The 27828-nt window shown below is 34.0% G+C and overlaps 5 protein-coding genes across 5 annotated transcripts; 1 reads left to right on the forward strand and 4 right to left on the reverse strand.

Moving 5' to 3' along the window:
• The first annotated feature begins 7021 nt into the window (after nt 1-7021).
• On the forward strand, nt 7022-8261 carry LOC140970679 (uncharacterized). The gene has a single exon (XM_073432528.1). The coding sequence runs from the start codon at nt 7071-7073 to the stop codon at nt 8169-8171; it is 1101 nt and encodes a 366-aa protein (XP_073288629.1). The 5' UTR covers nt 7022-7070; the 3' UTR covers nt 8172-8261.
• An 842-nt stretch (nt 8262-9103) lies between these two features.
• Nucleotides 9104-13702, reverse strand: LOC140991095 (uncharacterized). The gene is made up of 12 exons (XM_073461021.1): nt 12905-13702; nt 12278-12480; nt 12008-12205; nt 11810-11881; nt 11611-11719; nt 11390-11456; nt 11213-11288; nt 10758-10968; nt 10374-10570; nt 10186-10294; nt 10002-10091; nt 9104-9910 (listed from the first exon to the last, which is right to left on the reverse strand). Exons 1-12 carry the CDS (start codon nt 13440-13442, stop codon nt 9174-9176), a joined length of 2607 nt encoding a protein of 868 aa, XP_073317122.1. The 5' UTR covers nt 13443-13702; the 3' UTR covers nt 9104-9173.
• Nucleotides 13703-16859: 3157 nt separating this feature from the next.
• Nucleotides 16860-18369, reverse strand: LOC140991089 (serine/threonine-protein kinase UCNL-like). Its single transcript, XM_073461009.1, has one exon. It carries the CDS (start codon nt 18194-18196, stop codon nt 16991-16993), a length of 1206 nt encoding a protein of 401 aa, XP_073317110.1. The 5' UTR covers nt 18197-18369; the 3' UTR covers nt 16860-16990.
• Nucleotides 18370-22124: 3755 nt separating this feature from the next.
• On the reverse strand, nt 22125-22734 carry LOC140970688 (zinc finger A20 and AN1 domain-containing stress-associated protein 1-like). The gene has a single exon (XM_073432540.1). The coding sequence runs from the start codon at nt 22631-22633 to the stop codon at nt 22241-22243; it is 393 nt and encodes a 130-aa protein (XP_073288641.1). The 5' UTR covers nt 22634-22734; the 3' UTR covers nt 22125-22240.
• A 1316-nt stretch (nt 22735-24050) lies between these two features.
• Nucleotides 24051-26783, reverse strand: LOC140970694 (AP2-like ethylene-responsive transcription factor PLT2). Its single transcript, XM_073432553.1, has 9 exons — nt 26557-26783; nt 26033-26438; nt 25862-25944; nt 25728-25736; nt 25539-25627; nt 25400-25473; nt 25205-25255; nt 24989-25065; nt 24051-24867 (listed from the first exon to the last, which is right to left on the reverse strand). Exons 1-9 carry the CDS (start codon nt 26702-26704, stop codon nt 24131-24133), a joined length of 1674 nt encoding a protein of 557 aa, XP_073288654.1. The 5' UTR covers nt 26705-26783; the 3' UTR covers nt 24051-24130.
• Between the last annotated feature and the right edge of the window lie 1045 nt (nt 26784-27828).

Here is a 27828-nt window from a genome sequence, read left to right on the forward strand (position 1 = left end):
GATAGTGGTACAACGCACACTATCCTCCGAGATAAAAGATATTTCTTGGAACTAAAACCAACAAAAACAACGGTGAATACAATATCAGGTCCTGTAGACTTGATTAAAGGATGTGGTAAAGCACAATTTTTGTTACCTAATGGTACAAAATTTTTGATCAATGATGCTTTATATTCACCACAATCGAAAAGAAATTTGTTGAGTTTTAATGATATATATTCCCATGGGTATGATACTCAAACAATGAATGAAGGGAATGAGAAATATATGTGTCTTACCACATATAAATCAGGAAAGAAATATGTGATTGAAAAACTACCAATGCTCCCTACTGGATTGCATTATACACATATACGTCCCATTGAATCAAACATGGTAATTGATAATTCTTCAATATTAACCAATTGGCATGATCGATTAGGACATCCTGGTTCAACAATGATGCGAAGAATTATAGAAAATACACATGGTCATCCATTGAAAGACCAGAAGATCTTTCAGAATAATAAGTTTCAATGTAAAGCATGTTCTCTTGGAAAACTTATTATAAGACCATCACCAGCCAAAATCCAAACTGAATCACCAATGTTTCTTGAACGTATTCAGGGTGATATTTGTGGACCAATCCATCCACCATGTGGACCATTCAGATACTTTATGGTATTGATTGATGCCTCCAGCAGATGGTCACATGTATGTTTATTGTCAACTCGAAATGTTGCATTTGCAAGATTACTTGCTCAAATAATAAAATTGAGGAATCAATTTCCCGATTATACAATCAAGAAAATTAGACTTGATAATGCTGGTGAATTTACTTCCCAGACTTTCAATGATTATTGTATGTCTATGGGAATCATTGTTGAGCATCCTGTTGCTCATGTACATACTCAAAATGGATTGGCTGAATCATTGATTAAACGTCTGCAAATGATTGCTAGACCAATGATTATGAAAACAAAGCTCCCTATTTCTATATGGGGACATGCAATTTTACATGCTGCTTCATTAATTCGCATCAGACCAAGTGCATATCATAAATACTCCCCATTGCAGCTTGCATTTGGTAAAGAACCAGACATTTCTCATCTGAGAATTTTTGGATGTATGGTGTATGTGCCTATTGCACCACCTCAACGAAAGAAAATGGGACCTCAAAGAAAGATTGGAATTTATATTGGTTATGATAGTCCATCGATCATTCGATATCTTGAACCACAGACAGGCGACGTGTTCACAGCACGTTTTGCTGATTGTCATTTTAATGAGGAAATCTTCCCAATGTTAGGGGGAGAACAGAAACATACCGAAAAAGAAATTACATGGTATGTATCATCATTGTTACATCTGGATCCAAGAACAAAACAATGTGAAAAAGATGTACAGCAAATTGTGCACTTGCAAAGAATAGCAAATCAAATACCAGATGCATTTGCAGACACAAAAGGGGTAACTAAATCATATATACATGCTGCAAATGCCCCTGCTCGAATTGAAATTCCGAAGAAACAAATTGAAGATAGTCATGATGTCATTAAACGCCTGAAGCGTGGAAGGCCAGTTGGTTCCAAGGATAAAAATCCTCGAAAAAGAAAATTCATAGAGAAACACAATGATCACAAAATAGAGAATGATGTTCCTGAAGAAACACATAATGATCACAAAATAGAGAATGATGTTCCTGAAGAAACACATGATGATGAAAATGTTTTGTCAGAACCACAAACTGACGAGAATCATGAAATCTCTATCAATTATATTAATACTGGAAAAATATGGAACCGAAAAGATATAGAAGAAATTGATGATATATTTTCTTATAATGTGGCAATCGACATCATAAATGATAATGAAGATCATGAACCAAAATCTTTTGGTGAATGTAAAAATCGGCAGGATTGGATAAAATGGAAAGATGCCATCCAGGTTGAATTGGATTCGCTAAATAAACGTAATGTTTTTGGACCTATAGTCCTTACACCTGAAGGTGTAAAACCTGTTGGATACAAATGGGTTTTTATTCGAAAGCGAAATGAGAAAAATGAAATAGTAAGATATAAAGCTCGACTTGTTGCACAAGGTTTTTCTCAAAGGCCTGGAATTGATTATGAAGAAACGTATTCTCCTGTGATGGATGCAATTACGTTTCGGTATTTGATTAGCTTGGCAGTATCTGAAAATTTAGAAATGCGTCTTATGGATGTTGTTACAGCCTACTTATATGGATCACTTGATAGTAATATATATATGAAAATCCCTGAAGGATTTAAGATGCCTGAAGCACAAAGTTCAAAACCCAGAGAATGTTATTCTGTGAAATTACTAAGATCATTATATGGGTTGAAGCAATCCGGCAGAATGTGGTATAATAGGCTAAGTGATCACTTGATGAAAAAGGGATATGTAAATAATTCAATATGCCCTTGTGTTTTCATTAAGAAAACAACATCCGGATGCGTAATTATTGCTGTATATGTTGATGATTTAAACATCATTGGAACAAATAAGGAAATTCAAGAAGTTGTGTCATACTTGAAAGAAGAATTTGAAATGAAGGATCTTGGAAAAACCAAGTATTGTCTGGGTTTACAAATTGAACAAAAAGAATGTGGAATATTTGTTCACCAGACAAATTATACAGAAAAGATCCTTAAACGTTTTAATATGGACAAATCAAATCCTTTAAGTACTCCAATGGTTGTTAGATCATTAAACATAGAAAAGGATCCATTCCGTCCATGTGAAGATGATGAAGATATTCTTGGTCCAGAAGTACCATATCTAAGTGCTATCGGTGCCCTTATGTATCTTACAAATTGTACAAGGCCTGATATATCTTTTGCCGTAAATTTATTGGCAAGATTTAGCACATATCCAACAAAGAGACATTGGAACGGAATTAAACATATATTCCGTTATCTACGAGGAACGACAGACTTGGGACTTTTGTATTCAAAAGATGCTAATCCAAGTATAATTGGTTATGCCGATGCTGGATACTTATCTGATCCACACAAAGCACGTTCTCAAACTGGATATGTATTTACTCGTGGAGGCACTGCAATTTCTTGGCGTTCACAGAAACAAACACTTGTAACAACTTCATCAAATCATGCCGAGATTATTGCACTACATGAAGCAAGCCGTGAATGTGTGTGGTTAAAATCAATGACTCAACATATCCAAATCTCATGCGGATTATCATTCGACGAGAAGCCTGTGATACTATATGAAGATAATGCTGCATGTGTTGCTCAAATGAAAGAAGGATACATAAAAAGCGACAGAACTAAACATATTCCTCCTAAGTTCTTCGCATTCACCAAGGAGCTTGAGAAGAATAAATGTATTGATGTTCGTCACATTCAATCAAGTGAAAACTCATCAGATCTCTTCACAAAGGCACTTCCTACGACAATATTCAGAAAGCACATATATAATATTGGGATGCGCAATCTACGAAATTTGTGAAGAATTGTTCGTGTCAACATGAGGGGGAGTTTACGTGACTGCACTCTTTTTCCCTTACTATGGTTTTTATCCCAATGGGTTTTTCCTAGTAAGGTTTTTAACGAGGCAGTATAAAAACACGTAATGTATACAATCATTATGATCATCATCACAAGGGGGAGTGTTGAAAAATTATTTAAAAATGTGTTAAATATTTGTGTTGAAAATGTGAATGTTGAATGTTGAAAATTAGGTAAAATTAGGTGTTGAATATTGAAAATTAGTGTGTGATGATGTAGGTAATGATGTATTTTATTTTTGGATTATTTGTAAAAATTTTCTATAAATAGATCTCTCATTTGTGAAGAAAATCACAATTGAGTTGAGAGAAAAATATTATAAAGTGTGTAGTGTGATAATTTTGAGAGTTTGAGATTTTTACTTTTTTACCGTAAATTTTTACTTTTTCACAACAGAGTTGATGTTTGAACATAATGCTTTTTTTAAAAATAAAAATAAAAATTGATATTGATGATTGGATCCACAACAAGCACATTTTTGTAGGTAGATAACCGAATCGATTAAATAAAAAATAAACAAAACTCGATGAACCGAATTTGTTTGCGAGCAAACAAATCGACCGATTTTAGTCATTAATATCGATTATTTCGATCGATAATCAAAATAACATTACAAAAAAAAAGAACTAGATTTTTCAATTTTTTTCCACTCGTGATCTAATTTTTTTTAGTTGAATCACAACTATCGGCTATTCTTCAAAGTTGAAATAAAACTTGAAAAAAAAGATTGTGCATATGTTTCTGTCCACTACCAAAGTTTTAATTAAAAAACCTAACACAACAAAGAAAAATTACAATGAATGTCAAGTCCAAATTCTTATAATTTAGTTTTTTTTAATATATATAAATCTATATTGGTTTAGTAGGTTTAACTTATTTTTCAAATTCAAACCCGAAAACAAACCGATTAAACATATATTTTTTAGAAAATAACCTAATGATCGATTTAGCCGATCTGATTTTCCGATTTAATTCGTTTCGATAGATTATTTCGATTAAACTCATGTTTTGCTCACTCCTATTATCAAGATATGTTGAACCAAACATCAATCCCGAACTTCAAATTTCCTTTTTCCGTTTCGTTCAAAGAGTATTAGATATTTCATATCGGATGGATTAAGTAATTGGGAGTTACATATATGAACTTGCTCAATCATCTCCCTTGAGATACCTTTTGGATAAATTTAATCGAGTCGATGTGAGATATTTAACACACTCTCTCACGCCCAATAATGAACAACTGAAACGTGAAGTTACAAGACATTAGCGGGTGGTCCATATACTGGTCCAACACATAATGGTAGATCTGAGCTCTGATGTCACATTTAGATTGAGATTTGTTCCTAAATTTAGCACAAGAGCTAGCTCAAGAGAGGATAACTGTCCAATCATATATAAATACCAAAACCAGATTTTCTTAACTTCTTAAGAAAAATTCGGACCACAAATTGTGCGGAAACGTCCTGATAAATCTTATGACTAATTTATACTCAGATAAGACAATTTAAATAAGTTAAATAAATACAATAATGAAATAACACAAGTGATATTTATGGATGATAGGAGACTCAAGATCCTACGTCACTACTTCTTCCACTTATGGAAGGATTTCACTAGAAGATTTTGGTTTTACGAAACTTGTAACAATCCGCTTCAACCTTAGGACTTAGCCATTGCCGAAATTGTAACTCCCTGTAACTTCTTACAATGGTTGAGACATACAATCTGACAACCAATATAAAAATAAGATGATGAATCCTTCTATTCAAAGTGTTGAGAAATTTCTCAAACGATATTGGAAAGAAACGATCGAGTAGTTTGACAGAAAACCTTAAAGATCCTTGATGATCTGAATAAATATTTTTCCATATAACGTTCGATTGTAGCTCATTAAATGAGCATTATTGCAAAGACGTTGTTGTACGTTGTCCTCATTTCTTGGTTTGTCGTATCAGATAGAAANAAAAAAAAAAAAAAAAAAAAAAAAAAAAAAAAAAAAAAAAAAGTCACTGACATCTTAAAGTAACTAGCTCTGCATGTAGAATTTTATGGAAAGCATTATGATCTTCTAACATCCTGTTTGTTGGGTATGGTTACTCTATCTGCGTTTCTGAAAAAGTAGGTAAGACCCTTGTAAGATGTTTTGACTCGATTTTTATAGATATTCTTAGATACATTGAATAGTTGAGTAGTTTGCCACAAACTAATGTGCATGAGACGGTCTAGTAGCTTAATATTACGAGACCGGTTGAAAAGATTCTACTGAAGCGCCTGAGTGACAGTAATATTGCAGACGATAGCTTGATCTAATATAATAAATTATTGTTTGTTATCACAAAAACTAAGATATCTAACAATACCAAAAACTTATTTCAATGGATATGAGACACGAGGATTATTATACCGTCTAAGGTTGTTTCATCAATGCATCAAAATAGTTAGCTTAAAGAGCTTAACTATACAAATGTATGATATAATAAATTATAGAAGTTAAGATGATGCTAATATATACGTGATGATATAAATGTGATAATCCATTAAATTGCTCTGAAAAATACCAACACATTACTTAAATACACGTTTGTCATCTCTCAATAATAGGAAAGTTGTCATTTTTTATAAAGAGAAATAGTAAAATGGTCTAACAACTGAAAAGAATACACACCAAATTAAATATACAACTCAAAACTAAAAAAATCATAATGATAGAATTTTACGTTTTAAACATATCTTTGATTATCTATATTAAAGTACATATGTATAAATGATGTATATGCTCATATAATTTGTGAAAATTTTAATTGGGCTTTCAACAATGAACTTTTTTTAATATAATTTTTTAGTAGGTTGGCGAGGTTGGTTAGTTAGTTTACGGCATTTTTAATATGGGCCCCGTCGCGGCTTTTTAGGGGTAGCAATATTTAAAATTAAAGTGTTAGTTAACTAATTCTATATATATATTTTTTATTAACTATATTTAAAACATCATTGCAAAATCTAAGTCATTTGATCTAAAACAGTCGACTATTCATTCATTATACTGTTAGACATAAACATTACTTGGTGTTGTTGGTTAAAAAATTTTAATAAATGATAATCTTTTAAGTGTTTTACATGCATGATTATAATAAGTGGCAAGAAAATTAAGAACGCTTTTAATGATCATATCTGCTACATATAAACAAATGGAGATCTGTTTATTTAAAGAATCAGAGAGATGGGGAATTATGTTGCAACAAAATCATATAGAAATATATAGTATCTGTAATTATCTGCAGGGCCAGGAATCCAGGTGTTTGAGGACGAAATTTGAAGATGTTTATGCCGCCATTATGGAGTTTTGCTTGCTCTCTTTTACTTTATATAATAATAATAATAATAATAATAATAATAATAATAATAATAATAATAAAAATAAAATATTTATTTATTTAATTTGTTGACATGCATGCCCCTATTCATGATTATATAAATACCCTAGCTAGCTAGTCTACTACTCCCTTACTAACTAAGATATCACTCAAAGTTTCAAACTCACTAATGGCAGCAATCCTCTTGTATTTATTATCAACTATACTTATATATAAAACTTTTCTATCCAATGCCTGCCCGCCCTCCGATCGGGCAGCTCTTCTAGCCTTCAAGGCTGACCTCAAAGAGCCCTATTTAGGCATTTTCGATTCCTGGAACGGTGCAGACTGTTGCCGCAACTGGTATGGAATCAGCTGCGACGCTGAAACGCACCACGTTGTGGACATCAACCTCCGAGGAGAGTCGGAGGATCCCATTTTTCATAAATTCCACCGTACTGCTGGTTACATGACCGGGTCGATATCTCCAGCCATTTGCCGCCTCACAAGACTCTCGAGTCTCACAGTCGCAGATTGGAAGGCGATTTCTGGGCCTATCCCTTCATGCATTGCTTCTTTGTCTTTTCTTCGGATCGTCGACTTGATTGGAAACCAGCTATCCGGGGAGCTACCGGAGGATATCGGCCGTTTGAGCCAGCTCGCGGTGTTCAACGTAGCGGACAATCAACTCTCCGGCGCCATTCCGTGTTCGTTAACCAATTTATCTTCCCTGATGCATTTAGATCTCCGGAGCAACAATTTTTCTGGGGCGATCCCGAGAAATTTCGGCAAGTTAAGAATGCTGAGTCGGGCTTTACTCAGCAAGAACAGATTAAAGGGGCATATTCCGATCTCTTTAACGTCCATTTACCGGCTTTCTGACTTGGATCTATCTCTGAACCAGCTTTCGGGCCCAATACCAACTTCTCTTGGAAATATGTCAGTCTTAGCCACACTTAATCTCGATGGTAACAATTTCTCCGGCCGGATTCCTCCTACTCTGATTAGTTCCGGAATCAGTATACTGAACTTGAGCAGGAACTCCATTGAAGGCTATATTCCTGACGCATTCGGGCCGAGATCATATTTTACAGTAATGGATTTATCGTACAATAACCTGAGAGGTAGAATTCCAAAGTCTATATCATCGGCTTCGTACATGGGGCATCTGGATGTGAGCCATAACCATCTCTGCGGCCCGATCCCGGCGGGCTCGCCATTCGACCATCTTGAAGCGTCATCGTTTGTGAACAATGCTTGTCTCTGTGGGAAACCGCTTAGAGCTTGCTGATATATATTATATATTTTTATTTTTAGGATGCAATGTAGTGAAATTAATAATGTATGCTATTCCATATTATTATATGAATTTTGTAATGGTAAAATTATGTTGTTGTGTTTCATTTTTCGAAATAAAATGGTTAAGGATATATATTTTACAACTATTTGAATTTATTTTACGTAGCATAAAGAACTAGTTAAATTTGATAATATGTTATATGTTTCTATCTTTATATTATCTAGTAGTTTATAAATATCAACACATACATTGCAAACCTTGGTTTCTTCTCTTTTTCTTTTTTTTTTTTAAATTATAATATATTCATGTGTGACAAATCATCTATATATAGTTTGAGTGGAAATGCCAGTTTTATACATGAAAGTTGCATAATTGCTAACCATGTATTTAAGAATACTTCAAAAACTTAATCTACAAAATAAATAATCTATACATATCTTAAGTTGGGAAGTCACAAGTCATATTTATCTTGTGAATGTATTGAAGAGAATAAATGGTGTGTAATAAATTATTCTGTTTGCTGATAGATAGTATTATTTATTTTTCACCTCAAAATAATTGAATAGACTCACGATTTGATTTGGCAAGACCACCTATGACCAACATCGCACGTTACACTTTCTCGACAAATTAATGATACTCCAATGAATATGACAGGAATTTATCAGGCTTCTGAAAGTGATATTTTCCAGACAATGTACAATTCACCCCGGTCATGTATTCACTAGTTTGAGTTATACTCAAACTATTTAAATAATTTTAAAAACCACAAATTTTACTTCGAAATCCATATATCTCACCATCTAGTTTGTAATATGTGTATTAGCCATTTTAAATTAGCATTTTTGTTCTGTATATCGCCCCTCGTCCTGATTTGCATGCCCTCGGAGTATGCATGGCCTCGGCTACTCCCGTGTTCAACAGAACTGCCATATACCGTAGCATAATATTCTCATCTTTCTAATTATATATTCAAGCTTGTTCGATCATAATTTAAGTAGAAATGTTAAAATACACTGTGTAGTACTCATCTCTCAGGCTAAGCAGTGGAGCAAGAACAAAGTTACGTTTCACCCCTTTCGCCACAAAACTGATAGGATCATATCTGCTGATTCCATCTTTCAACTGAAAGCTTGCTGCCTGTTGATATCCAGAATCAGATGAAACCCCACTGCAGTTAAGCTTGACATTTGAACCAGAATCATACTCAATCCCACTGTAAATATAACATCCTTTCTTGTGTTCCGACTCCAATGAAACCGTCTGATCCTGTCCATCCAATCCTTTGACTAAACGAAAAACTGAAGACATGTTTCCGTTTTCGGTAGATGAATTAAACGCTACTTCAAGATTTTTGCCATCCCCCTTATGGAACACAAGCATACCGGGAAAATCAAATGGTTCCAGCATTACTAAATCATTGAAAGTTTTGGATTCCGGGTTTTTAAAAATGAGCCTAAACGTAGCTCTGACAGCTGAATCGGTATCGGAACAGGGTGAATATTCCATTGTTATGAGCTGATTCGTGTTTGCTACGACGAACTGTTGATTCCCAAGTTCTTGTTTGAGAGTAATTGTGTGAGAATTATAATCAATAGGAATTGGAGTAACCCAGTCGGAAAGAGAAGTGTGTGGCTCGAGCATAATGTTCCAATCGCCTCTTGATAGACCTGCAAGAAGGTAGGGACCATAGAGAAATGCTTTGATCGAAGCATATTCCTCTCTGTCGTCTGTAACCATGATTCAGAAATAATTGGGTGATATATATGTATACAAGATCAAAATGATTTTTTAATATTCGTGAGCGTTGAAGAATAACACCTTTTATCGCTTCCATTCTTAAACTCAAAGGAAGATCCAGAGTGATTGTATCCCCAGGGCTCCAGGATTTAGTAACAGACATGAAATTCCCTGCATTAAAGACGGAAAAAAAATAATAGCCTCCCTATTTGTTTCAAAAGACAGGCTAAATAAGTTAAGATATGAAAAGATTTGCAGTTCGTACCAGGTGTTGGCAAGGACAAATCCTGACCGTTTAAAGCTGCCTTTGCACCACTTAAATATGTCCACGAAGGTATTCTCAACTTTAAGGTTGATGATGTTCTTTCTGCTTCCTGCATGAAACAGAGGTCTCGAAAAGTTTGTGATCATATCTAACATGTGCAAATTGGACAGGTAAAAGATGATATTAACATTTTTCGGGGAAATTGTCACTGAAACTTGAAGCCTGTTATCCCATGAAACAACTGGTTCTACTCTTTGGCTCAGAAAAATTTGGCCAGATTTCCAATCAAGGGAGCTTGATATATACTGTATGATGTAAAGCCCCTTATCTTTCCCCTCCTCTTCAAAGTATATTGAATCTCCTAATTTTGAGAATGACTCAATTCCTGCGGCGAAGAAAAAAGGGACTGAAATATTCAATACTCGCGATGTTCCAGGCCTAGGATAATTTGATCCAGGTAGAAGAAATGAATATAGATGTCGGGAAAAAGACAATTTTCTGTGATCATATCTCGGATAGATAGTCTCTAGAGAAAAGAAAAGAAGTGTGAGAAAACGTCAGGTGGTCACCACCTGTTCCATAACAGCACCAAAAAGAATTGAACTTGGTTCCCCATCCATGGTAACTTTGAGCCTTGGAGCCACCGGGTTGTAAAGGGAGCATGTAAATCATTGTTCCAGGATCCCTTCCTCTTTGAATGCCTAATATGCCATTTGTCAGCGCTCTTTCATAATAATCTGCGTATGCCATTTCTTTGGTCCATTTAAAGAGGTTGCGAGAAACCTGTATGTTTAAAATGCATGCACCAATAGAAAAGGTTATACCAAGCACCATGCATAAATGGGATAGCAACCACAAACATTTACACAAACTCGTGACACTTTTGAATTGGGATTCCTTGTTAGTCTTTATTAAGTATTTGGGAAATAGTATCAGATATTTCGCACTTATCCACAGCATCTCATTCTGCAAAACTCCTAGCAGCACCTCAAGAAAATTTAGCCAGTACATACATACATTATCGCACCTTTAGCATGTTATAGGTTGTACAAGATTCTTCGTTTTCCTTTTGCAGAGTGCTAGCCAGTCGTTTCGGATCTGACCTGCACAAATGTTGAACAAGTGGCATATGATAAGAAATTAGTGGAATGAAAGTGCTGATTAAGCATTGAAAAATCCCTATCCCAAAAATTAATGTTTGCACCAGAACTCGTCGACTGACGTCCCTCCTGTCGCATAACTGTGAGATGAGTTAACAATATCCATGAAGATGCTCCAATTTCCTGGAAAATCATGCAGAGTACAAGTTATAGTAGGTACCAGATGGGATGTTGAATGATATATAATCTATGGATACATACAAGCAAACTCCTATAAGTCTGCTTTTCATATAAAATAAGTAAATACAATGAGAAAAATAGAGAAATATGGTCCTCACCTTATAAAGTGGTTCGCCCGTAATTTCATACCGCATTTGAGATCCAATGACCACTGGAATGTGTGTGTTGGAATGAAAGCCAGATATATCATCAGCCTATATGTAAAATGAATTAATCGTTACTAGAGGCAACCTAATAACTATTTTTATTTCTCACCATTAACTAAATAGAACAGTAATAACCACCTTCAGTGCTAGCAATCCCAGAAAGCATGGCTTGTCAAATAGGTGAGCCAACATTAAATGCTTTGGATCACCCTTCGAAACCATAAAACAAATCATTGTGAGCACATAAATAGTGTTGCAAAACTCTAATAAAGTCCAAAAATATTCTCTCTGTATTCAGAATAGATGGATGTCTCTTTTCAGAGGATGCATGCTCACCGTTACACTGTATAACCTATAAAGAACGTCGTTCATGCCGCCTGTTTCTTCATTGAGAGATAACCAGTGCCTTTCGATGGTATACTTCAATATTACATTTTGCACGCGGGTAAAGAAATAGTCAGCCATCCAAGTTGTAATATTCAAAGCTCGATCATCTCCACCCAATATATATTGATCCAAGAGGCCCGCCAAAATCTGCATGACCAGTGAAGGACAAGATCATGAACTATGTTACAAAACAAAAGGCACAATATACAGAAGATTTACCTTGTGAATAGTATAATACGGAGCCCAGACTTCTTGTAGAGCTTCGAATCGGTCAAAGAGGTCATCTGGAAATGCAGAAAGATAGCCAGTATTCATCTTCCTTTGGCACTCTGATAGAGCAGAAACCACTGAGGACATTTTTTCTCGGAGATCAGAATTATTTGTGCTAGCCCACATTTGTGCCGTCGCGCTCATGTAATGCCCTTCAATGTTTTAGAAACAATTAACTGATTTCATGGTATCAGTATCGAAGACAGATGACACGATGTGAAATTCCAAACATGAACGACATATTTTCAATGTTTTCATACATTAATCCACTAATTCGAATTATATGTTTTATTGATCTTTCTATTGACAGTTTACTGGTTAAGAACAGGGGATGTCATTTCTACACTGAGAACATACATGATTCTGATCCTTTACTCTCGTTAATCTATCAATGAAACAATGAAAAACAAAAATATTTGTGTTAGAAACAAGAAATTAATACAAAAGTGATAGCAGCATCAATAAAGAGGACATATCATCAAGAGTTAGAATACATGATTATATAAGTATAAAAGCAATTCCATCGATACCATGAAACAGGAAATGAACCAAGAACAGAAGCAAATCAAAATATACCTACAAAATGACCCCGAAGCTCCACATCGGGGGCCTCCCAACCACCGTACGGATCAGCTGGAGTCTCCAAACCTGCTGTCTTCCGGAAACTCCACACCAACCTATCAACATCCAACATCAACAAATACTCCAAATTTGTCTGCTGTGCCACACCATGAATCGAATTAGCCTCCAATCTCACATCATGCAAGGAAATTTCCTTCAGAAAACCATCCCCCGCCCCTTTCGCCACATTTGAATTCTTGATTTTCCTATACAAGAATTCCCAACTCAGTTCATCCTCCTCCCTCAACATCTTCCTTGGGATCAAATTGGACCAAGTATGGTCATCAGTGGGGATCAAATGCAAATGGGCAAGATTTTCTTTCTCCCAAGACGCATTTTTTGAAGAAAACAATTCATAGCGAAGCGTGTGTGACTCCGCCGGAAGACCACCATTGGTACAGACCTTATAACTCGAGGCAAAAGCATGACTAAGAAACAGGGAAAATAAAACTACCCCTCCAAAAATCTTGACCAATACAGGTAAAGGTTGCATCTTTATCCCCAGTTGGCTAAAATTTTCCAAGATATATGAAAGGGGCTTCAAGAAAAATCTTGAACCAAAAATTTGATCTCCAAATTCTTTCAGAAAGTGGGCTTTCTGAGACGATCAAGGTCTGAAATTTGAGTGGAAGTGAGACTGTGATTTCAGAAAATAAAATAAATATTAGATGTTACTGCGCTGAAAAGTCGTAATAATTTGTTTGGGAAGATTCATGATTAATTTCAAGCGTTTCCAATCTCCTTTCTTTTTTATGAACAAAAGTGTCTCCAATTTCTTGAAATATATTTGTGAACGTGCTTCCCAAAATGGAGCAAACAAAAAAGAAGGCATTGAATTTGTAATCTAACCGTAATAAAGTTGACTTCTTAAATTGATCAAGCCCATATATTTTTCATAGATGTACATGAGTTTTACATTGCATAAATTACAATTTTTCTTCAAAAAATACATAATTCGCATTTTCCGATTTTAGTTAAAGTAAAGTAAAAAAAAATATGTCATAAACACAGACAAATTATATGTACAAATAATTTATGGCAAAGATGAAGAAAAAGCTGTTAACCGTCAAAGGAAAAAAAAAATCAAGCACGACGATTTTAAGCGTGGACAATCCTTAAAATTCCTAAACAAAAATAATTTGAGAATTTCACAAAACATCTTAAATGGGGGGAAAAAAAAGCAATTTAGACATAAAATAATTGATCTATATATTTAAAAAGTACTCCATTATTTTGTTATATTTTAATTAACGTTATCTGGTTATTTAAATTTAATATAATCATGAAAGTCATTTGGTTTTCGTGCATTGAAAATTCTAAGCAGAAAATTTTTCAGGTAAAGCAATTCCAATAATCACTAAACTAAATTATGCAGCAGTTTTTGTTACATATTAGTGACTATTAGGATAGGATGAAAATCGAGGTGTAGAGTACTTACTATAAGATTCATCCCTCATATGCTTACTTATGGTGTCAATGGGACTACAAGTACAAAAAATTCCTTTGAATCCCTTCTTTTGCACAAAATGAAGTATTTCTGTAATAACTGAAAATAAGAGAATTTGTCAAAAGTAAAATTTGTCCATCTATAATATATTGTCATAATAAAGTATATACATTTTATATAACTAAATAAAATTCGTTACTTGAACAAAGTAAATTAAGAGGATCGATCAATTGCATAAATATCACTCCCCGCCAACTCTAATAAAAAAAACGTTTATTGGAGATTATCCGACGAAAATTCTCTGTCCAAAACTATATCAAAATGAGAAGCCTAAATTTTAAGCAAATTAGAACTTACTTTAATGTAAAGATGAAGCCCTGTTATGGAATTTTACAGGATGGACTCTTATCTTAATGGGTCCTACCTTGGGCTCGCTCATACAAAAAATATACCAATAAAATATATAATAGCCCATCACAATAAAATAACATTATGAGAAAACGTAAATAAATATCGATTTTGTAAGTAATTTTTAATTTTATAAAACAAATATAGATATTATTTACAATCAGGAACTGCTTGTTATGTGAATGCGTTCACCGATCGGCAGTGGCGGACCCATTATATATTGTTATTATAAATAAGTATATCTGGTTGTTTATCTTATGTGATCATTGTTTGAGTTATATTGTCATATATAAATTAATCAACTTATTGAAAATTTTAAAGATCTAAGTCATTATATTGTGTGGTGTTTAGAAACTAATATAAATATAAATCATACAGTTTATTAATTAGAGTACAAATTAGATTATTTAATTGTTCTAATACATTTATTAATTTTTTTCATTATTTTATGAAATGATTGGTAACATATATATATACAGTCTACTTCTATGCATAAACATTCGGGTGCACGAGTTGATGTTAGGTTATAAACTCAAAAAAAGTATCATGTGAAAACGGTAGTCGAATGAGTGATATACCTAATAGATTTTTAAGCAATAATTTTAATGAAAAGTCTGGTAAATATGAAAAGCAAGCAAGAGGTGACATGNAAAAAAAAAAAAAAAAAAAAAAAAAAAAAAAAAAAAAAAAGACAATAGCACGTCATATGTTTTGCAACCAGCAAACGTGGGCCACTAGAAGAATATACTTATTAATATTTAAATGATACTAATACATTGGAAAATACAAAATTTGAGAAATCAGCTAGCGGCTATATTTTCTAATTTTTTCTATTAATATAATTAAATACAATTTTATTTTTGACATATTTTAATTACCACGGTTTGAGATGGTTTTGTTTTTTATCGCCAAAAAAGACACGAAGAAAAGAAAGAGCGTAAAACATGGCTCAAATCAATCGGACAAATGGCATCATGTCGAGCCCTCCTATACTGTTTCATTAGCACTTAACTTTTTCCAAACAAAAATATTATGTTTGATTCATCACGTGCTTTGTTTTGAACCTTGCGAGTAAGTAGGTAAATAGTCAAATTTGGATTAATATTATTATGCTCACTACTTTAATATGATATCGAGCTAAATATTGAGAAAATAAAACACACGTACGTTGTTGTCAATCGGACATGTACCAATTTATTTTGGATGATTTAAAATTCCGAGTAGCATAAATCATTGGACACGTTACTGTCACAATTACTCGAAGTCATGTGAAAATGTTCCGACTTGGTACATACATTCCTATAATCAACCCCCTTTTTTATTTTGAAGAAAGATTGGCGCTGGCAAGTGCCTAAGTGGTCTCCATGTGTCTAAAGTTATATTTCTGCGGTAAAAGTAAAAAAAAAAAAAAGAAGAAGAAGAAGAAGAAGCAAAGCTAGGCAACCTTTTAATTTGGCCCACTGGTTTTAACTCTTTAGATTAAAAGAGAGTGTTTCTTAGTATTCTTCACTTGAAGGGAAGGAAGAATTGGACAGATGAGATCTTAAGGCCGGTTTGGCAATGTATTGAATATATGAGAAAAATTAAATTCAGAACATCTTGTCCTGTAATGATGCTGACGCAAGCTTTAAGCAGAAATTAAACAAAGTTGATGGGCATCATGATATTATTATTGATATTATTATTTGATCAATCCTAAGCTAAAAGGGCAATATTTTAATGAATCATGCCTATAATATTCATTTCCCGAAAATACCACAAGTTTAATTTTCGCACATGGCCAAAAAAATGTTTCAAATTATCTGATAATTAATTATATATGTAGGGGGGAATGCCAAAAGTTCCCCGATTCATACTTCTTTTATCTTCAACTCACAACAAGATTTAAGCTTGTGTTGATTTTTATGCACCATTAATTATTAGGACAAATATATAATATATACTCTTTTGAAATCATTGATTTGAAAATGTCGTGTATTTATTAGGTTGCCACCTCAAATAATTAAAATTTCCATTTTTAAATATGTGTATTGCATTCCTAATAATAATAAACCATGAAACGCAGGACTTTGTTCTCTTCACTTTCGGAGTCTCGACATCTTTAAATATTAAAGGCGAATTCACGTACCACACTTTATTTATGTACAGTAAATTGCTAAAGCTAATGAATCCTTTACACATATGCGTTAAAACTCCGTTAGAGAACCGTTATGTCGGCACTCTTCCCGCGACGGCGACCATAACGGCGAAGGCGGAAGCTTCAATTTCTGGAAATATTCTCTGATGTCAATCCTACCGTCCCTCTCGTCCGTTGACGGGACAAACGGCGGACGTAGCACTTCCGTCAGCAAATCCCACCTCAATCCGTCAAAGAACTCGTGTTCTTTGATCTCGCACGTGCCGCGCAGGTAACCCAGTCGGCGTGTGGGATCTTTTTCCAGCAGCTTTCCAATCAGGTCCGTTACAGCACTGGGTTTCCCGATGTACTCCGGCTCTGCTAACAGTATTTTGCTGAATGTCTCCTTACGATTCTTCCCCTTGAACGGGGTCTTCCCGTACAGCATTTCGTAGCAAAGGACACCAAGTGCCCACCAGTCTACGGAGAACTCATGGCCGTCACCTCGTATAACCTCCGGAGACACGTATTCCTCCGTGCCCACGAAGGAATTCGAACGCTCGTTGGTCGGAAAATCACATTGATTCCTCCTACTCACGGGGGAAACGCGTGCATTTTTAGCTTTCTTCAAACCTTTCTTGTTGTGAAAGGGATGGTTTCCTCTTTTGGGAAGCGCGAAGCGGGGGAACTTCCTCTTCTGCGGCGTCTGCTTCACCGGATTTACTTCCTCATAATCGGAGCTGAAACATCGATTCCCGGGCTTTCTGGGTATCAAGTCACGCGACAGGTCGAAGTCGGTGAGTGTAACGTGCCCCGACTGCTGTACGAGGATGTTTTCCGGTTTGAGGTCCCTGTAGACAATCCCTCGCTCGTGAAGGTACTCGAGAGCGCAGATGATTTCAGCCAGGTAGAAGCGAATGACGGCGGGGGAGAAAACGTGGTCGTTCTGGCGGTATCGGAGGACATTGAGGTCACCGCCTGGGCAGTAGGGGATGGCCCAGCAAATGAATTCTTGATTTTCGAAGGACCCGATCAGGTACGGCAGGAAGGGGTGAGGAATAGCGGCGGAGAGGCGGCGGAGAACGGATATTTCGTGTATGGCCCGACGGTCCGCGTGGTGGGAAGAGGATTTCTCCACTACCTTGAGTGCGAAAGGGAGGTCCCAAGATTTGTCGCGAACGAGGAAAACTGTGCCTGTGGCACCCTTACCTAGTACTTTGATGGCTCGGAGGTTGTCCAGTTCGAGCTCCGGCGGCGTAGTTTTATTCTCTTCCATTTGTGTACGTTAGATTGGATTCGGGAGAGAATGAGAATTTTGAGGAAAGTATCGGGATTCGGAGAGACAGAATAGGTATATATAGAGACACCGCAGACACAGAGGGCGGTGTATGGATGAGTTGTGGAGAGAGCTGTGTGAAAATGGAGCCGAGGCCATTGGTTTTTTGTCTGTATCTTCAATTCTAGCTGATTTTTTTTTTTTTATTTAACATGTCAAAATCATCAATTTCGTTGTGACAAAAATAAAGTGAAGTACATATTCAAAAAATAAAAATAGAATAAAGTGAAGTAAATAGAATATAGAATTTTATTTAAGATTGTTACAAGAATTCAGTGTTACCACTTTTCGACCCTTTGATATACTCATTTTAAATCAGATTAACCCAAATTATTCCAAAGTAATAAATAAGAGTTGTTAGAACATATATTCTACATAATAATATTTATAAAAGGAGCACACGTGGTAGATGTTTTATGAAATTTTAGTACGTGTGACAAATTTAAAGGTTTTTTTTTTAATCACCAAAAGCGCAAAAGAAATTTAGTAACATGTGGTGTGTTGCCACCAACTAATAAAAATAAATATTAACAAATTTTTTTTTTTAAAGTGGGCTGCACGAGACCCTAATAATTTCACATTTTCGTATGTTATCAAATAGCTAATTAATTAATTTTGGTGTCACATTCCACATAATCGTATCAAAGATTATGGCAGGCAATAATCATTTCAAAAGCCAGTGGCCGCACGATTACACAAATCGTCTATATATTATATTATATATCAAAGTTATTTCATAATATTATTTTTACGAGTATAATAAAAATTAAATGTAGATGACTACTCATGCGAACATATATCTAAATTTTAAAATATAAAAACTATATGTATATATATGTATGTATATTTGTGTCTCGATGGTAATTGTTTTTGTGAGAGTATATATTATATAATTATATATTTTAATTTGCAATTATATGCTTGAGACTCGAGCAAAAGATTCTATTTAGTATTTAATTACGGTAGCTTAGGAAATAGATTGTGAAGATTGGCTGATTGAGTTAGGTGATTTGTAATCATATTAGGTAGATCAAACGGCTAATAATTTTACCTGCTATACAATAATATAATTAAAAAAATTGAAATTATTATACCCTTGAGGGGTTGAAAACGCATTCCCTTATTCGCTACTCAAATTCATAGCTAGGTTGCTTCAAAAATGATAGAGTAAAATTTAATCGTAATGACACCTCACTACTTTGTACGTTGTCCTACGCTTATTTCCAAAATCATAGACCATATATATAGGTTTTTGACGCCTTAAAAGAATTGCATTTTTAAATATATGGAGAAACTCGAATTATATAAATTTTATCAGACAAATAATCGCAGTATGAAATTTAGTGATTAATGCTAGAATCAAATATCTTTTGCGTCTTTATTTTCACCCTTTAATGTTATCGAAAAGCCACATGATGCATTGAATACGTACTTATAAATTACTATTATTATCAGTAAAAGTCGGGAAATGGAATTTGGTAAACTTATTATTAACTTGTCCATATATATATATATATATAAGTGCGTGTAAAAATGATTCATTCCAATATGTTAATTTTCTACTTCAAAAAACATTATCTTTTGGACACATTAGAGTCCCTGATGAACATGATTAGCCCCACACCCTAGTTTATTAACAATAAAATTAACTTTTCACAGCTTCAAAAATGTCTTGTTGTCTGCCATTATTGGGCAGGAAAATATACAAACAGCTTCTACTTAACTTAGGAGAATAAGCAAGAAACCCTAGCTAGCTAATTGGTTTTAATACAAGTTGGGTGACCACCAGGGAGTCGATAGATTTATTTACAAGTCTTTTTTTTTTCTTTTGCGAGTTTGATTTTTATATTGTCAAATTTTAGTTTTGTCACTATCTTTGATTTTATTTTATTGTTTCAATATTAGTATTTTTTCGACATATATATACCGCTCATGATATGTCACTAACATGACATTTACGTATGCAGTGATACATCAATATTATAGATTGAAAATGACTACAATAGTCAAAAAATTGATAGATACATGAATAAAATTGACAGCATAAATGACCAAAATGATATATATGTAAATATATAGAGCAAAAATTGAAATCTAATGGATTGTAAAATGATGAAAACCTGTATTTTTGTATAAAAAAAAATACAAATAAAAACTTCACAGTTTATTTTTAAAAATTAAATAATTCCACTCCTGTCAAAGTTGGGAAACTAAGAACTTTCGGAGGAAAAAAGTTTCGCATACTTTGATGATGTCTGGTCGGCCATGATTGTACCTTTGAAGAGCAGAGTTATAAGCTTAATATATTTTGAGAACAAAGTAAGGTGGATTGGTTTAATTTTAACAGAGCTACCTTCATTTTTGCTGTGTTCACTGTAATATATGACAAATTTTATTTTACTTTTTTGAATATATATTTTCTATGGAAATACCGACACATATGACATATATATATGTTGCATAATTTTATAATTATATTGTTTAAATACGATACTTTACTAATCTATCAGTTTTTTTTTCTCATAATATAAAATCATATATAGTATGTTTTTGTTTTTGTAAGAAGGATTTCAATATGAAGCTGCCATGATTTTTTTGGTTTCCTGGTGTTCTTGAAATATATATTACGATGACCAAACAGAATTAATCAATCAATCAATTGATGTCATAAGAGAATGCACGTTACAGTTAGTCAAAGCAAATATAGCGGCAATGCATATATATTATTATTATAAGCTTAATTTGTGATGAGGATTATTGAACTTGTTCAAGTTATCAACAGTAATGGAAATTATTAATTAAAAATATAAGTCTTTTTGGCTTTACTTGATGAATTATTGGCCCCTGCGATCGTGCAAGCGGATGCTTTCTGTCACCCATTGCTCAAAATAAAGAAAAGTTGCCTCACTATTTACAATATTAGAAGAATAATTAAGCGATTGAAATTATTATATGGCAAATAGAAACATATGTGGAAGGGATGACACACCCCCACGATAAGGAAAATTTATTTCAACAAATCAGAATTCGTATATCATCTGGGCCTGCTTGCCTGCCTACAACACTTAAAATCGATCCTATCCCGTACTCTGCAATATTCATTCTTAATAAGCGTTGCTTATTTGTTTTTTTTTTTTAAAAAAAAAATTATTTGAATATTTTTTCCTCTAATTTATTGTATTTTTATATGTATCATGTTTGATATTTTTAATAATTCGTGTAAAAATGAATATTGCAACAGGCTTTCCTATTGTTAACACCTTAAGCTTCATATNATGGTGTTGGTTTAGTTGGAAATAATGTATATATATGGTGTTGGTTTAGTTGGAAATCATTATTTCATATAATATAGAGCATCTAAGCTACGCAATAGTAGCAAACGCAACATTCGCATCTAAAACATACTTTTCCTACCAACGAAAATAAAGTAAATGCTACAATAACAATTAATACTTTTTAAAATTATCACAAAATGGCAATAATGCCCCTATTCTTTATGGGAAAATTATAGTTTAATTATTTTGATTTTAAATCTTGTGAAATTTAATTTTCTTATAATAATTTGTATTTTTTCTCTCAAAATCATTAAATCGATCTAATATAATTTATTTGACAACGATGATTTTTTTGATTTGTCATACGCAAAAGAATAAAGCTCATAATATTTAAATTAACATTTATCTAATAAATGAAATAAACCGAAATCTAATATTTCTCGATAAAAGAATTATATTTTATTCCTTTTATTTTATTACAAAGATTTTTATGTTTAACATAAATTTAATTGTCCTAATATATACCTCTTCGTAAATAATTAATATCAAATAAATTATATTCGATTAATTTAATAATTTGATTAAAAGAAAACTAAAATAAAAACTGCTTTTTAACAAATAACAAGATTATCTTACAAAACAAAATTATAAATTTTCATTTCAACCGTAATTAGTTCATCAAGATCCTAGATGATCTGATCTTCTTCACTCAAATTCTGACGATTTTCGCTGCTTTGACGACGGGATTCTCCCTCGCGATCGCCTCCCGACCAGCCGCTTTGTAATCGTAGCAGCAATCGTGCCGATCTGAGTATCTATGCTCGCAACAGAACACTTCCCCGCACCTGCAACGGAAACCCATCAACCCCACCCGCTTCCTGCAATCCGACCCGGAGCAGCGAGAAACCTCCCTCGCTCTCTTCAGCACCCGTTTCTCCACTGGGTCAGGCGACCCCGAGGAGCTGGTTCTCGATGCAGCCGCGCTTGACCTGGCGGCCGAGAGCTGCGGCTGAGGCGTGGGAAGGGTCTGCGGTGGTGTACATATGGGTAAGTTTTCGGGCACCTTGAGCTCGGTTTCTTCTTTTTCTCTCTTCTGCGCCATGATTGGTAGTTGCCTTGCGATGGGGATGGGGATGGGGATGGGGATGGGGAAAGAGAGAAATGAACAAGGATGGGTTGGAAATGTGGAATCTTAGGGATATAATTATGATTTTTAAATTAATTTTGGGTACCCTTCATAATTTAGTTTTTTGCGTTGATCTGTATAATGTAAATTTACATGAATTGATAATATTTTTATTACATTGTGACATGATTTTATAAAATATTGGGACTGCCTTTTCTCTTCGGGTGCCGAATAAAAAGACACTTCGGACCTTTTCTAAACGTTTGTGAGACCAATTTTTTTTGTGCATTTACAATACAAAAATTATAAACAGTCTCTCTTAGGATTTTCTTGAAACAATCGATTGCGTTGGAATATATATATTAAAACTATTAATTTTAGAGCCGATAACATAAAATTATAATCAATCAATCGATCAAAGAAAACTAATAATTTTGGGTATAAATATTTATGCTATAGTGGCAGCTGGTAGAAAGCTGACCTGACCTAAAAATATATCAAACAATATCTATATTTTAACTATATATAGTACAAAATGAAATTAATCTACACACAGCAATGATAGTTTGGTGGGTAAATAATTTACTATATGTCATAAAATTAATCAAAGTGGAACCAACAACCTATCATTAATAATTTAGAAATATAAAAATTATACTGTTTTGTTTATTTATGTTATCAATTGTTATTTTTATTCTATTTTATTTGTTATATTTGCAGATGTGTTATATATGCGGCGTCGTGTAGCTCCTATATGGCGTGCTGATGTGTAACTAGTATCACGTTAATAGTTACATGAAAAGTTTAAAATTGAGACATATTACTAAAAATTGAATTAGACAATATGTGAAATCAAAATTCACCACAAAAATTACAATTTTCCGGTGATGCAAGGACTTACGAATTGAAAGAAATATATATAACCAATTGATAATATGATCTTTTTTATATATACCACAATCGATTGTGCTCAAAATAGGTTAATAAATCAACAATTATTATTTTTGATAACTTATAATGATCAAAACAATTTTATTTTACCGCTATGATAACTTAGCAGTTTATTATTATTTTAACAAACTACAACAGTTCAATTTTTTAACAGACATTTTTTTAATATAAATATAAAGTTGTACGTATTAATTTCTTCATCTTCAATAAGTAAAAAGCTAGAAACAAAAACACCATCCGACTATATATATATTTTTGAGTTTGAATCCTCTGCTGGCTCACATGCATGCCCAGATCCTAATCAGATATCTTTATACCGTTTTAGAAATATTTTCGCATGAGCAATATATAATTTTACTTCACAAAGGCAGAAAGAAGAAAAACAAAATTCATTAGTACGTGCTATCGTACTTTTGATCCCCACAAAACAAAATTATCAAAAGCAAAGATAGCAATAAAAACTCTGATTCTTAGCACTAGCTAGCTTAGTTTTCATTTTTAAGAAATTAAGAGATTTCTCCTTCACTCATTCCACATTGAAAATAAACCAGGATTTGATGTCCCTTGAACTGTCTCCGCAGACCATCCAGTGTATGTATCAGCCGACGGAATATTCTCATAATCCACTTTCACCAGTGCAACTTCGTTGGCCGAACCCGAACTCGATCCCATTCCGATAAAATTTCCAGTAAACCCTCCATTACTTGAATTCCCATGATTCTCCATCACAGAAGATGAGGACCCCGTGTTTGTTAGACCATGAAGCATGACTGCATTGTTTTGAAGGTAATTTCCATAGAACTGAGAATTGTTCGAGTTCGTGTTCGTGTGATGGGGGATGCTGTTGTAAGAACATGATTGTTGCTGTAACTGGAGCTGTGTTTGGATGTAATTATGGTAAAGAGACGAGGAATCTTGATTGTGTTGTGAAATATTTTGATTTTGCAGAGTGAGAAAAGGCTGAGAATCGAAGGGATGCTGCTGCATGAGGGAGTATGCTTGAAGATGGGAAGCTGCGCTTGGACTGCTGCCATACTGGAAACCTGAGCCTAAAGTTATAATGTCTTCGTGTTTTCGTGATGACTCGATTGCCTGAGCTTCTTTGAGGCGTTTCGCGGCACCTCCTCCGATAGGGAGAGAGTTGCTTTCAAGAATGGCCTTTACATCATAACGATTCATGTCGAAATTGGTGACAGCATTTAAGCCTCGGAATTTTATGGCGGCGATATCGTATGCTTCAGCAGCTTCCTCCTCAGTAGCTGTAAAAAAAATATAGCACTCCAATTAATTCGTTTGTTCAAAATTTAATTAGCACGAAAACTATATATTATTAAAATTTGAACGGTTTATTATAAAAAGAAGAAATGAAAGAACGCTTACTGAAAGTTCCCAAGTATAGATCTTTGTTTCCAGCAACTCTTCCTATTCTTGCTTGCCACCTTCCATGCTGATGATGCCTGATTAAAAGAATCAAATTCAAAGAATGATTAGTAATTAACAAAGGACATTAACAAGAAATCAAGTTATGAGGAAAAATGTTCATGAAAAAACTATAACAAATTTACATGGCCAAAGAAATAATCCATCTTAGACTACCTCGTCACGCCACGATACATGGATGCTCCCCTCGAAAAGCCACTGCTCTTCCTGTAAATATATGTATATCAATAGTAAAGTGCTGCTTAAATCTCCGACGAGGAATATTATATTTTATGCTTCTATAATTGCACATATTAACAAAAAAGAAAGCATTAGAAAGCATGCACAATTCACTATCAGTACTTTGATTACCTTCGGATAGAGGCCACAAATTCTTGTCTTGTCATATGCTTCATCTCTTCTAGTTCCTTCTCGTAGTTATTGATCTGCAATTTAACAGAAAATTATGCTATAACTATATATATATATATATTTCTACGAATTTGCGTACTGGGAAATTAGTGGTAGTAGATGTTCCCCAGTATTTTAGGGCAGCAAGATCATAGGCCCTAGCAGCTTTTTCTTCTTTGTCATATCCACCTGTCCAAGAAAATTACAAGTAAATTTGACGATTTCAATACATTATATGATTTCACACTACACAAAGTACGTAAATAATCGAGAAACTTAATTGGCTTACCCAAGTACACTGCATCCCATGGGGGAAAAAACAAACAATAAAGAAAGAAGAATTAGTGATCATACACAAGTAAATCAAAGGTAAAATGTAAGAAGAAAACCAAGAATCAAGTTACGAATTTAATTAATGAAAACCTTGACGCCCTTTTCTCGATTGCCCTTCCCTTCTGCAACTATTATCCCACAGATGGGCTTCATATCTCCCCGTCCACCTGTGCCTGTAAGACAGAATTAACCTTCAAACAACAACATCCAAAAGTGTAAGTTATGAGAAAAAAATGACGGGATATATATATAGAATCCTACCTTGTTACACCTCTATATATCGAGGTTCTTTGGCCAAATGTGTCTAAGGTCCTCCTAGGGGCAGCCTCAACAATACTGGTGTCACTATTTTCTGCAGTTGCAGATGCTGTGGCAATGGTCTCGCTAGTACTTGAACCCTTAGTGCCGCTGCTCATGGAAAGCGTCAATTGTTGCATGGTACAAGCATTTTCTTGCAGTTTTTCATAGTTCGTGGTGGAGGCCAACAAGTTGTGTTGAACTGGCACCAGGCTGTTGCTCGAAAACAGGTAATCGGAATCATTCGATTGGATTTGATCGTTATAAGGTATGAGCTCTAAATGGCTGTCGGATTTGCTCACTCCAAGGAAATCAGCAACTTTTGGGACTTCATTGCTTCCTTGGGTGTTGAACAAATTCCACTCATATGCTATATAACATGAATCAATATTGAAAAAAATGAAACATGTATAATTAGTATATGGCTACCAAAAAACATCCAATTAGGGTTTAAAGAAGATAAAGAATATTGATCAGTAATGACTTACCTTGGCTTTGAAATGGAGTTTCATTGATACTGTCACTTACTAACCCTAAAGAAAAGTGATTAGACTGAGATTGTAAAGAAGGATGAGTGGGAGAAAATGGAAATGAAAGCCAGTTGTTGGGATTCATGGCGCCCTTCTGATCCTGCATATTCCAAGATCAGAAAGAATTAAAATCAACTAAAATATTTAAAAATTTAATCGGAATAAAAGGGAAGAAAAATCAAGAAACCGAGGAATAGTTAACCTAACGAAGAGAAGGAAAGATCGAAATGTAACCTCAACCTATAAATATGTATATGAATAAGCGTGTCAGTATGTGTATGTATATATGCGTGTGTATGTATCTGAAATTCAAAGAAGCATATACATAAACTCCAATGACTCCACCCCACTTGGTTTATTGGGACTCTCTTCCTCGTTTTGTGCAAAAAATGCCACCCGAAAACCCAGCATTTCAACAACACAAAATCATCTCAAGGACAAATAAATTACTTAATCAACCAGCTGTAAATACGACTAAATTTAAGCCCAACATTAAATAATGACAATTATATGAATATATGGAACATTTAAAATATGGAAGTATATTTTCCATGGTCCAAAGCTCAAATGCATGCGTCAAAGCTAAACATGCATGTACATGCTATAAATAATATTCATGAATTTCGTAATATTAATAGTAATATTAAAACATTAAGAGTATAGTCCTATATCCTATAAAAAAAAAATATGAGAATCACCCCGTTATCAAAGAAATATATACATACGAGATTAACAAAAGTTTAAAGATTTTGTTTGGATTTTTCTTGGTTGAAATATGTTGACCGTAGAGTTGGGAATCGGACTCGTCAAAATAGGCTTAATTTAAAATAGTTACTGTTAAAATATTTATTTAATATTTGCATGTTCTGTAGAGTAATCTAAATAAACTAGTAAGAATTAAAAAGTTTCATGCGGTACTTATCCCCATGACTGTAGTCTAAATGAAACTTTGATTCTGTGCCTTCTGTCTTCCACTCACTGATTCGGTCAAATGAACCAATTTCAAACTAATTTTATATCTTCCTCAATATTTTAAAACTAATGCAAGGTTCAGATATCTGTTATCAATCAGTGCAAAATCTATTTCCTTTCCACTACAAATTCTTTCTGCATTGAATGATACGTTCATATACCTTTATGATAAAACATGCCCTTTTTAAAAAAAAACAAAATCTTATTTTATACGTATAATTTGAGCCTAGATGATGAATTCATATTCAAGTAGAGACA

This window comes from Primulina huaijiensis, chromosome 1, assembly GCF_012295235.1.
Source record: "Primulina huaijiensis isolate GDHJ02 chromosome 1, ASM1229523v2, whole genome shotgun sequence".
Classification (NCBI taxonomy): Eukaryota; Viridiplantae; Streptophyta; class Magnoliopsida; order Lamiales; family Gesneriaceae; genus Primulina; species Primulina huaijiensis.

Bases quoted from the DNA above. Each gene is read 5' to 3' on its own strand.
- LOC140970694 (XM_073432553.1), bottom strand. From the start codon at position 26,704: ATGCAGGATCAGAAGGGCGCCATGAATCCCAACAACTGGCTTTCATTT. The intron at 25,066-25,204 runs GTAGTCTAAGAT...TCTTTTAATCAG, and splicing joins ATGTATCGTGGCGTGACGAG to GCATCATCAGCATGGAAGGT. The intron at 24,868-24,988 runs GTAAGCGTTCTT...TTTTTTTTACAG, and splicing joins TCTATACTTGGGAACTTTCA to CTACTGAGGAGGAAGCTGCT.
- LOC140970688 (XM_073432540.1), bottom strand. From the start codon at position 22,633: ATGGCGCAGAAGAGAGAAAAAGAAGAAACCGAGCTCAAGGTGCCCGAA.
- LOC140991089 (XM_073461009.1), bottom strand. From the start codon at position 18,196: ATGGAAGAGAATAAAACTACGCCGCCGGAGCTCGAACTGGACAACCTC.
- LOC140991095 (XM_073461021.1), bottom strand. From the start codon at position 13,442: ATGCAACCTTTACCTGTATTGGTCAAGATTTTTGGAGGGGTAGTTTTA. The intron at 12,206-12,277 runs GTAAATCTTCTG...CTGGTCATGCAG, and splicing joins CGTATTATACTATTCACAAG to ATTTTGGCGGGCCTCTTGGA. The intron at 11,289-11,389 runs GTGCAAACATTA...ACATTTGTGCAG, and splicing joins ACGTCAGTCGACGAGTTCTG to GTCAGATCCGAAACGACTGG.
- LOC140970679 (XM_073432528.1), top strand. From the start codon at position 7,071: ATGGCAGCAATCCTCTTGTATTTATTATCAACTATACTTATATATAAA.